This window comes from Serinus canaria, chromosome 1A (assembly GCF_022539315.1).
Source record: "Serinus canaria isolate serCan28SL12 chromosome 1A, serCan2020, whole genome shotgun sequence".
In the NCBI taxonomy this organism is placed as follows: domain Eukaryota; kingdom Metazoa; phylum Chordata; class Aves; order Passeriformes; family Fringillidae; genus Serinus; species Serinus canaria.
Genome location: NC_066314.1, coordinates 48,644,231 through 48,656,284, shown reverse-complemented (window position 1 = coordinate 48,656,284; position 12,054 = coordinate 48,644,231). Strand labels below are relative to the sequence as shown.

Sequence of the window (12,054 nt, the reverse complement as noted above, 5' to 3'; positions counted from 1 at the left end):
TTGGCAGCATCTTTGTTTAGAGAAGTACCTTCATGCAGGCTTTTTCTAGACTGTCTCCCTGTCAGATGCAGTATTTATAACAAATAAACTTAATTTTAAAAAAGAAGAGATTATGTATTTTCATAATCTAAAGATGAAAAGGCTGTGGAATTGACCCAATTGATGTCTGTCTGTCTCTCTGGCTACAGTCTGTGAGGTTTGATACTTGAGATGTCTGCAGGCAGGGTCCCAGTTTGTTTCTGCAGGAGCAGAAGGGAATGCTCATACTGCAGTGAGACCAAAGCTATAATGGTTTTTCTCATCATTTCTCTATCAGAAAGGAAAGACTTTCACCCAAAGAAATCCAATCTTTCTCAGCACCTGGGAAGGCAGCACAGTGGTAGTGTAATACTGACATCCAGTGGATGAAAGAATGCACTGTCACTGTCCAACTCGGTCCCATTTTTGGATAGGACTGGTAGTGGGGAGGTATGAAACCAACAGGAAGAACTATTTTGTTCCTAAGTGCTTGGGCTTTATGAGAACCAGAACCTGTCTGGGAGCTGTGATTTCTTCCAAATCCACAGGTGAACCTGAGTCATCCATTATAACTTCATTATCACACAAACCAACAAAATGTGCTTGCTTTCTACAGCTCAAATTTGTTTTGTAGTGTGAAACTACAGGGACAATGGAGAGTGGTATCTTTTGCTCCTGTATGCACATCAAAACGTAAGCAAAACATGGGAAGAAGCACTCACAAAATAACACCAATAAGGGGAAAGATAATTTAAAGAGGGAAATTATTTTATTGGTTTTTCACTTATGGCAAAGACAGGGTCAGCATCTGAGACATATCCTTCTCTCCCAAAGTGTGCAACCTGTACTCTTGGTGTGTTAGTGATTTCTGCTTACAACATGAAAATTCCTTGTGCATAGACAGGATACAGACAGTTCCCACACATTGAATAAACAATGAGGAAGAGAGGCAAAGTGCATCCAAAAGTTATATTACTAATTCATATTGATTTGTAAGAGCCTTTTGTATTCCTTACAACACCACAGTAACAGGTATGTATACATCAAGTATGAAATCTTATTCATATTAATGGGGCTCTTTTACCACCAATCAATGCAAAAATCAATTACCATTACTGAATGGTAAAGCCATCAAAAGATTCACTGCTCTTTGACTTGTGTACTGAGTTTGCAGGGGTCTTGTCTGGGGTCTGTGCCACCAGCACAAGTGGCTTTGCTGTGCTAGCAGCTGTCCCTCCTCCCTCCTGCTGGTGACTAACCTGTGAAGGGCTCTGTGGCTCTTTCAAGACAAGAACACGTTTTCCCCAAACACCCACAGACCCATTTACTAAGGTGACAGGCACATCACATCCCTAGAGTTCTGTGTTCAGCTCCTCCAGGACTCTGCTGGTCAGGCTGTAACAGGATTCTCCCGAGGAGATCAAATGGAAACGCTGCACACGCTCGCAGCCCTGGGCGAGGTCAGGAAGTGACACTCATCACTGGAACAGGAGCCCTCAAATATGCTGGAGAATAAGGAGAATGAGATCGAGCATAGAAATTAGGTACAAGGAAAAGCTCTAGCACCCAGTTTATCCTCCATAGGCCTCTGCTTTCCATGCACTCCCCTCAGCGCTGTCTCAATGCTCCTCTGGCCCGGCCCTTCCGTTTTGCTAATCCTTGGCGCCATGGGGTTCCTGCTTATGCACCTCCCGTTTTGTCCTTGCCGTTCTGCGCTCCAGCAGTGGTGCCGCCCGCCTGCTCTGCAGCCCGGGGGCAACGCTGCTCATCCCGGCCTTCACGCCGCCTCCCAGGGAAGCGTTCCGGGGCCCGCTCCTGCCTCAGTCTCGCACCCCCCCACCCCGCAGTTTCTGGCTGGACCCACTGCAGGAATAATGAAGATCAGCGTGTATTTGTAACGACTGCATTGAGGAATGACGCCGCGGTCACCCCAACTGCCTTTCCCATGAGTATTCCCGGTCGCGGGCTCCCGTCACGTGCGCAGCTGCCCGGGCCACGTGGGGCGCGGCGGACACGCGCCATCACCCCGCCCACTACCCTCCCTCCAGGGAGATTGACAGTAAAACCAACCAATCAAAGACACAGCCCTGCCTTTCCCCAGCCCCAGCCCACGGTTGCTGTGTCATCCGGCGGGTGACATCAGGCAGGCGGTCTCCGGTGGGCTGCGCAGGCGTCGGCTAATGGCCAATGAGCTTCGTGAGCTGCACGACTGACACCCTTCCTGCCCAATAGCTGTCGCGCGTGCACGTGGAGGGGCTGGGCGAAGCGGAGTTGTCGCTGGGGGCGGCTGGCAGTGTGGCGTCGGTGCCGTGTCGCGGCGCCGCTGAGTGGCCACAGCCGCGGCCATACGCGCTATTGCCTGTGCCCGTCACGGCGCCCCGCCCTTGCGCCCGCACATGAGTGCACAAACTGACGTAACCTCGCCTCGGCTGAGGAGAGTCCCAGGGGCCGCCGAGGAGCGCGGCTCGGTGGGCGGGGCTCCGCGCTGTTACGGTGTAACGGGCACATTCGTTCTCTAATGGAGTCGGAGGGTGCTACCCACAGCCCAATCCGTAGGGCGGAAGGGCGGGACAAATAGAAGTGGGCGAGCGAGTGCCCCATTTAAGGGGCAAATCTCGCAGCTAACTGGCAGAGGAAGAAGGGGCGGGAGCCAGTGAGGGATGTGAGGGGGGGGGGGGGGGCGGGCGGGCGGGCAATGCTAACCGGCGATAGCCAGCAAATGCAGCCAATCGGTGGGCGTGTAGTGACGCGAGAACCGAATCAAAAGCGCCGAGAGGCGGTGCTCCTTTGTGATTGACGTGCGTCATGGCTAATGAACGGAGAGATCCCCGAGACTCTTCCCAATGGGCAGCATGAAGGGGCTGAAAGGGGAGCGGAAGGAGAAGACGAGCAGGCAGAACGACCAATCAGCGCGGGGGTCGGCGGGGCGCCATCCAATGGGCGGTGCGAGGGGCGGTGCGGGGGCGTGTCCCGGTGTGTTTGGGTTCGTGCTCCTCGGGGGAGGGAGAGACGGCGGCGAGGAAAGTTTGGTTTTGGTTTTTTTTTTTTCCCCCCCCGGTGGTGTTTTTTTGGCTGCGCCGGCGGAGCGGGGGGGGGGGGGGGGTACGCTTTTCGCAGCTTCTTCGCCTTTTGCTTCCTGGGGTTCGTGTTTCCCGGGCGGGCGGAGCCGCCCCCGGCACTGAGAAGAACGGGGGCTCAGCGCACCGCGGCGGCCCCTCGGCGGTGAGTGCGGGACGGGCTCCCCACCTATTCCCCATCCCAGCTCCTGCCGCGGGACTCCCTGGGAGCCCTTCCCGCCCTGCGGACCCTCGCGCCGCCTCTGAGGGGCCTCTGGCGCCGGGCCGCGGTGCCGCGGGGCGGGGGAGGGACGGGGGGGCCGGGCCGGCGGGAGGGGCCCCGAGCGGCGGCGGCTCAAGGGCGCTGCCCCGGCGGCGGAGCGGCGCTCCCGCCCGACCCCGCCGAGTGGCTGTCCCGGGGCACAGCCGGGCGAGCGCTGCCCCCTCCTCGCCTCACGTGCGGCCGCCGTTCGCCGCGGCTGCGCCCCGGTGCCCCCCACCGCCCCCTCCCGCTCCACACAGGGCCCCGGGGAAGGGCCGCCCGCCCGCCGGATCACCCAGGCCGGGCAGGAGGTACGGCGGCGGAAACACTCCGAGGACCCCTTCTGTGGATGGGGAAGAAAAGTGCTGTAGTGTGGGGACAGAGCCGAGGTTGCGTTGGTAGCACTGCAAACCGCGCTGGTTGAGTAGAACGTGATGCTGGTGAAAATGTGTGTGTACACATGAGGGTGGGTGGGAAGAGTGACCGTGTTCAGAGGTGTGTCCTAGGGGGAAAAAAAGTTTCCCCAGCTGTTTGTAGCAAAATGAGGGAATGTTTGTTTCTGGAGACGCTTCGCTGGCTGTGGATAAGCGCTACTTGCAGCGTGGTATCTTGCAAGCTCAGATCTGCTTCATGAAAGTGCATGTAGGAGGATCTACTACAGCATACAGCTGAGGCTTGTTGAATAAACCGAAGACTCAACAAAGTGTTTTCCTCGCTAAAGCAGAGATGCTTACTGATGTAAACAGTGCTTGTTTTTCCATGAAAACGTTTCACTAACCTTATAATCATTTGTTAAAATACCTCTTTGTAAAGTTAACGTTTTTATAATCCATTAATTACTATTTTTAAATAATGACTTGCTGGAGTTCAGCTTACAACCTCTGCAAAAGGTACGACGTTGTCTTTGACGTCTACAAACGTTGTCACATTTACGACCTCTACAAAACCTGTGACTTTTTCTGCAAAATAGTCGGTAGGTCTTTGGGGGTTGTACAGCTCTGTATTTGAAAGGTCTGTTTTACCTGGTGTTTTCCAGTAATACCGCTATCCGTATGAATGGATTTTGGAAAATTAGTTCCTGCTACAAGTGTTGTAGAGGTGATAACTTGGGCTCATAGGATTATTAAATATGTGCACAAGTTCAAGCAGCTTTGCAGTTAGGTTGTCCACAGTGAAGTTATTCGGCAATGCCCTCCTCTCCTGAGGTGACTCTTTAAGGGTGCAGATTCCTTGGAATGCGCGCTGTTGAGATGTGAGTGAATGCTCTCATCTGCTGCATTTCCCAAGGCCCCGAGCTAAAAGATAAGCTCCAGTTTGTCTACGCAAGCCGTGGATATTGCAGGGTCTGCTGGGTAGATGTTTCTCAGGGGAGGGGTTTGCAGGGGTGACTTTTCACCTGAGTTTTACTGAGTTGCAGATGTAACTAGACAATTCCTCAGTGAAGAAATCACCCTGCAAAAAGTTGAGGCTGGAGATGGGGGAAGGGAGCCTGGAGAGGTGTTAGCTGTGTGTTAGATTTTCTGCTGTGAGATTTTGGGGCAGTAAGGTACAGGCACATCTGTTTTAGTAGAGAGTAGGTGAGGTCATCATTAGACATTTATCTTGTTTAGCTATACTGCATGTGTACTGATGGGCAAAATGTCATTGGGATGCTTACAGGGAATCGCCTGAATCCTGTAACATGGAAGTCTCGGTAAAAATGTGATGATAAGCCAGTCAGTGTCTCTTGATTAGGCAGACTTTTGAATTAATGCATTATTTCAATTTCTGTATACCTGCAAATTTAGCTAGAGATCTACACTTTCATTTCAATAATAAGTTCAAACGTTTGGACATAGAAGTCTTGACAAAGCTTAATCAGCCAGAGTTTGTGTGATTGAATAGTCCAGTAAAACATTTAGGTTGAGTGTATGTCATGGTTTTGCTTGGTGATGCTTATTTCATCATTAAAACCTGATGTTGGAGTATGACTTCAGAGGAGGAAGCTTCAGGAGAGAATTTCATGTAGCTCTGAGGTAGTGTATTTTACCTTAGATCTGCCTCCTATCATAGCAAGTAAGAAATTAGGAATTAATTTTTGCAGAATAATGCATAATAAAAATTGTATGTCTGTTCTAGACAACTGCATCTAGAACAGAATAGCTGCAGCCAGAATGATGGAAAGAATTGAAGGACTGCTATAAAATTAGTGATTTGAAAATATGTTCAAAACAGGGTTTGTTCTCAGGGGTTTTTGAGTGATTTTTTTTTCTTTTTTTTTTTTTTTCCCCTCTGGTAAAGCTGGTGTACTTCTGCTCACAGAAGAGACTGAATTTATAATTAAGCAGTATGAACTGGAGATAATAGAATAAGTCTAAAAAGCTTAGTTATTGACTTGAATGAGTTTATTAGTAGTCTGCTTAATGGTTTGGTTACTCTATTTCCATTTTCTGCAAAATGCTTGGATGCAGAGTCTGTTGTAGTCACTTACTGCCATTATTGTGTTTATTTTCTTGGAAATCTTTATACATAAATATTGTCTGCTTTGTGCAGTAATAGCAACTAACAGTCGTTTTCCAGTTTCTTTGCAATGGCTTTCCTCAGTCATTGCTCATAGTGCTGCTATCAAATTCACAAATTCTGCAATACTACTACTTGCAGTATACCTAGCATTTTACAGCTGTTCCATTCTTTATTGTTAGTTGTTCTTCTTCACTCAGCCTTAATGTATGTGTAGTTTGGGTCAGTAGATGAGTTTTTTTGTGAAGAACTGGCATTGTTTGTTTTCACAGGATAAACTAAGCATGTTTGACACATAGATAAAGGAGGGAAGTACCTGATACTAGCACATATGTACCACTGGTTTTTCTTTAAAACTAAAAGTTTTCTGTCACCTCAATGCTTATAAAATGTATTTGCTCTGGATTTGCTTTTAATGGTCTGTTTCTTCCTTTTTCAGAAATTTTAATAATGAAATGTTTCATTGTCTTAGGGAAAGAATAACAAGGGAATGTCAGTCTTCAGTTCTAATTGCAAGAACCTAGCACAGAGATGTTGAGCAGACAGTAACATGCATTTCTAATGGTTTGACCAGTTGTGGGAGAAAAATACATGTATTCTTGCTAACAGTCTTCCTTAGCTTAGCATTTACTGTCTTTCTCCATTTTCAGATATAACATGTATAGTATGGTTGCTTGATACCAAACAGAGTGTGGAATATGGACTGAAGAATTCATATTAATTTCTTGTGAATCCAAACTAAACTTCTGGCTACTATCTGCTAATAAAAATAGGGGCGCTTTTTAGTACTTGGGCCAGCTGTCACTGTCAGACAAGTAGTTGCCTGCTGGTATTTCAGCTTGCGAGGTGACCGAGGTGACCGGGGTGAGAGTAATCAGGATATTCTGTTTGCTGTTCCCTGGCCCTTTCAGCTGATAATAAAACTCTTATACTTCCTTACATTTCTCTTCTGTTCATGCCTTCTTTGTGTTGCACTGCTACTCATTATTTTTTATTTCTTCAGGGAAGTAAACATGCTTTGCTGTAAGGCGTTGGTGTCACTTATTTTCTCTCCTCTAGAGCAGTAGGCAGTGAGTATGTTAAATTTGCTTTTTCCCTTTGCCTTCTTATAGCGGTTACAGGGAGAGGGTGTTTTTGCACTTATTATGGTTTGCATTATGTTGTAGGGGAATGTTCTGAGGTTTTTAAGTTTTCATCAGCGTGAGGGTTGTGGTTGGAGTTTGGATGTTCTCCGTGTTTACCATGTAGTGAGCTATGGAGATGACCTTTTCCAGTTTCAGCTAGTCAGTACGGATTGCGTTTCTGGGCCCTGCCAGCTTTAGTAGTTCTGAAATTGGATATCGTGCATGTATTTCCTGATTTGATGTCTGTGGATCAGAAAAAACTCAATAGTTCCTCTGTGAGAAAGTCTGGGAAGCAAGTTAATGTTCTATCTGAAACTTACACTGTTTAAATTTTTTAAAATATCTACTTTAAAAAGTAAAATGGTTCTGAAAGCAGCTCTTAGACAGTTTAGCTTTTAAGTCTGTGGAGCAACATCCTCCTTGTCAGGAGAAATGGGAAGTATCATAAGGCAGAACGTGTGCTGTGTGGTACAGGATACTGGTACAGTAAATGTGTAAAGAGTAACCTGGAAGTTGGTATATTTTGACTATGTTAGGCAGAAGATGGGAGGCTGGAAAGCTAATTAGCAGATGAAAGGATAAGAAGCAAAGTTGCAAAACAAAGAGTTGATAATTTTAGATAGCCTGACAGAGGATTAGTCAAAAGGTGATAAAATGATATCATGTTGCTTGTATGAGGGGAAGTCCTCTAATCCATCTAAATGAGTAATGAAGTAAAAGTCATTGATGTTTTACTAGCATTTAATTTCTATACTTTTATCATGACTCTTGAAAGTGTCATGAAAAGTGCTATGAAGAAAAACAAGCTGGTAGAATTTTTCAGTAGTGTATTGGGTTTTTCATTAGTAAATCTGTTCTGTAACAAGAGAAACTTATGCCCCTTGATTTGGTAGTAGTCTACAAAGAATGTAGTTTTTGCAAATATTGTTGACTTTCTTCTGGTAAGTTTGAAGATTTTTCAGATTCTGGCCTCTGTTTTGCTTGTTGGAAATGCTTCTTCCTGTTCCTCTGATCATCTTGTATCCTAGGGCTGCACGGGTTTTTTCCCTACTCAAGTCCCTCCTATTTTCTTACCACAAACACTGGTTGTACCTGCAGATCTCTAATGCGTTGTTCATGTGGCAAAGGCAGACTTTGTGAGAGAGTTTCACTAGTTCAAATAAATGTATGATTTTAAATGCAGAAGCTGAATGTTTGGAAAGGTTTTTGCTGCCCTTCTTGTTTTAGGACTGGTCTGATGGGTCTCCACATGGTCAGAACTAAGGAACTGCTGGGCTGCTCCATGGCAATCTCATTACCAACTTCCCTGGCCCTGTGACCTCTCTGCATAAGTCTCACAACAGTACCACATGAGTGGTAGGAAAGATAGGAAACCCACCTCTGGGGAACAGAAGGAACCCTTCAGGGACTTGCCAGTCTACTGTGGATAAATCTATTTTTGCCTTAGGGTGATCCAGCAATGATAATGGGAGTAGGTCCTCTCGTCTCACTGCTTCTTACAGCTAAGAGACACAAATTACTCAGCACTTTGGTGTCAATGTCCTCTAGTTAGGAACTTGTGTGTTTTAGGAGCTGAAGAGAGCCAGGTTTTAACCTATGTTTAAAGATTCTTTCCTGGACATTTGAGAACCTTTTAGCTCTCTCCTGGCACATTTGGGGATCCTTAGAAATAATCTGATGTCTCTTTCTGGAGAAGATGGAAGTGCCGCAGAGTACATTTTCTTATTACAGCTGACAGTATATTCTGCTTTTTATACAGCAGTACAGTAACTCTGTGATTTAAAAGCTTTTCCAGAAGTTAGATTTTGTAGAAGATTAAATCACCTATATACTCACTTACTTTACCATACAGTGAAACAGTATTTCAAACCTCTGAGGTTTCTGTTGCTTGCACACTGTGACTTGAGAAGCTGTAAGTTAACAGTATTAGAGGGTGTAGCTAGCATGAGGAATGATGAGGAACTTGGGAAGAAGTGTTAGGATAATATTTTGATTTTAAAAATTTGCCTCTGAGATAAAGGAAGATAATGTGTCCCCTCACCCCAGGTTCTTACAAAGATCGAAATATACTTCAGAACAAATTATGATCCATCCTTGATCTGAAGCAGCCCAAAATCCCTTCAAGAGAGAAGGCCATAATACATATGGCTCTAAATAGTTACTTTAAAGCATTTTCAGCTGCTTTTATGGGGTTTAGTATCTTTTTTGTGACCCTCTCTGGGATTTTTATGTATTGAGATTTTTCCTGGATGTAATAATAGCATTCTTACATTGCTGTACATATAACAGCTTCAGTCTGTTTTGGGAATGTGTTTATTCTGATAACGATGTTTGGGGGTTTAATTTTGGAGGCTTTGTTTGTTTTTTAAGTTCCACTTAACTGCTTCAAGTAAGGAGCCAAAAAAAGAGTGCTTTGGCACCAATGTGTGTCTATGCAGGATATTTTACTGTTACAACCATTGCAATTTAAATTCTTACCCTTCCATATGTATTTAGATTCTGAAAAAAAATTCTTTAAAATTAAATATTTAGTATTTTTGTTTGTCAAATGGCTGAGATTCTGCACTATCAGGTTTGAGTTGTGTTGTATCAGATGCCTATCCTGGCAAATTAAAATGCAGATGAGTCTTCTTTTGAAGAGAACAAAAATGAGAGAGTCAAGCCACAGTGCTTATTTGTGACTGTTCATTAAGATTCATACCATTTTTCATTGACACTGCAAAAAAAATCAATACTTAACATTTCTCACATTTGAAATGGATTCTCACATTTAAAATGGATATTGTCTTTACTGTTCCCTATAATACTATAGTATTTCCCTGCCCCTCATAATAAGTGTCTTTTTTTGGTGATTTCCTACAGGTTCAGCTCTTGGTTTTCCTATCCCTTCATGGCAAGGTGCGGTAGTAAAGCTAAAATTGAGTTTTTATGATTTTAGCTGTGCTTTTTGTTTGGATAAATGTTTGTGTGCTTCAGGATCTGCTTGTCTACTTTCTGCAGCTGGTGTGGTGGCAGCCTCAAGAACAGGTGTAGATTTTAGTTGTTGTTCAATGTTTCTGTTATATATAATAAAAGCTATGGGGAAGTTGCCTATGTTTCTGATGGCACTCACTTTGCTAAATTATACTTGAAAGGGGGAAGATGTATTTTATTGCAAAGCTAGGCTGTTACACACATTTTTAAAACTCCATAGTTGTAGATTAGCTGCCTATAATTTTCTTTGCTTGGCCCTTTTAATTTTTAGAGTACTCAGAGACACATTCTGATAATATTTTCATTTGTTGGAAGTTAACTGCTCTGATTCTTTCATATTCATATTCTTTCATTTTCTGGTTCTTTCATATTCAAAGTCCAACTTTCTCTTCCCTGTCCCTGGCAATTTATGTATTGTGGAAAATAGATTCATATTGAGAGAAGCTTCCTGTTGATTGAAAACTGTATTAGACTGTGGAGAAAACAGATAGAAGTCCCATTGTATCAAATACTTTTTAACATTGTCTAATAAGCAAAGGAATATGCTCCTGACAGTGTTACATTGTGGTGGCCTGAGGGCAAGAATACAGTGACATAACTAGTCCCTTCCCTCTCCAGCCCTAACCCTTTACTTAACCAATGCTGGATAATGTTGCTTTCACCAGTTGAAGGTAAATAGATAAACTGGTGCTGCCTTGTGTATGGATACTGTATATCAGCTTATCTCACCCCTGCCACAGCTGGGTACGTAAATAAATTGAAAGTAACTTTAGTCTGACAAAGTTTGGACAAAAAATAATTGAGATTTTTGTGTTACTGCATTTCAAATTTAATAGAGGGTGAACAAAAAGTAACATGTAAGTGAAGAACATTCAAAACTAGGAGTAAATTTCAAGAGTTAGGTTTTTAAATGTTGTGTGAGAGCTTGACAGTGAAAATCAGTTGTCATGTAGTTCGAGTAGGTAGCCTAAAGGCAGACTCGAATGTTTTTTGTTGCAATAGTAAACTGGGTTACTTTTCTTTTAAATGGCACTTTCAGAGAAAATAAGATGAGAAGGTTGAAGAACTCTTTTTGTGCCAAAGACTGAACATTTAGGGCCCTGACCTCACACATAGTTGAGCAGGTCTGAAGCTCTTCTCGCACGTAGTTCCAAATTCAGTAGTACTAACTAAACATGTTAAGCAAAGACTGCAGTGCTGAGGACTAGCATTGTATCAGTAATAATTTGCATTGTGTTTTTAAATTTATAAATTAGCCATAAGAATGAGTGTGTTGCCTCATTTCTTTGAAGAAAAAGCTTTGTTGAATATAAAACAGATTTTTGAAAATTAGCTTCCTGTTCCTTTCTTAGGTGCCGAAATAGCTGAAAAGTACAATTCAGACTGATGTCATGCTATAAATATTGATGAAGTTCTATCTGGCAGCTGGTTATGTTCAAAGTTGGTGTTTGCAATTATAGTTTAGAATTATTTGCTTAACAGCTCAGCATTTGTTTTCTTTGACAATAATAGTGCTGAGATCTTGGACTTCTCTGCATGTATAATCATGTTGGTGAGAAGTCAAACCTTCCTTGTATAAGAGAACCTCTCTGTTATTAATCATTAGAAGTGAGATAAATATGGAACATTATTTTGGAAAATTTCAGGGTGTAAGCTATAAAAGAGAGAAGTTTAAAAAGCAGAAAAAGCAGATTGTGACTTAAGCTTCATTCTCCATCACAATCCCCTGGCCTTCCTCCTGGCTGTGTCCTGGCTCAGCCTGGCCATAATCTTCTGACCGAGGCTGCATTAGAGGGTGCAGTGTCGGGACCTAGAGCCTTTGTTGGGCAGCAGGGGATGCTTGTCTGCCTTCGTGGCTGCTGGAAGACTTAGCACAAATATTGTCGTGCCGGTGTGAATTCCTTAACAACGCAGCTCTTATTGGAAAAGCAAACAAAGCCAAAGGATAGTTTAACACAGGAAACTTCAATACTCTTCTAATTAAATAGAGGAGGATGGTAAGAACTAGATAGTTTAAAAGGTATGGTATCTTCCAATCCTGTCCTGCATCTGAATGATTTTCAGTAATGTTGTCTTTAGCTCTTGTAATTGCTGCTGTCAGTGAATAAGCGCCATTCCCCCC

At 44.0% G+C, this 12,054-nt stretch overlaps 1 protein-coding gene across 11 annotated transcripts in view; it reads left to right on the top strand.

Moving 5' to 3' along the window:
- Positions 1-2,815: 2,815 nt before the first annotated feature.
- The window catches only part of TNRC6B (trinucleotide repeat containing adaptor 6B), a 133,445-nt gene continuing 124,206 nt past the window's right edge, over positions 2,816-12,054 (top strand). For 3 of the 11 annotated variants that reach the window (XM_050982500.1, XM_050982503.1, XM_050982496.1), the window contains exon 1: positions 2,816-3,039. In XM_050982500.1, coding sequence (XP_050838457.1) covers positions 2,831-3,039 — 209 coding nt within the window. In that variant the 5' untranslated portion in view covers positions 2,816-2,830. Of the gene's footprint in view, positions 3,040-3,065; positions 3,241-3,409; positions 3,648-9,821; positions 9,858-12,054 lie in introns of those variants that run through there. The other 8 variants (XM_050982526.1, XM_030238058.2, XM_050982529.1 and 5 more) reach the window with 6 other exon arrangements.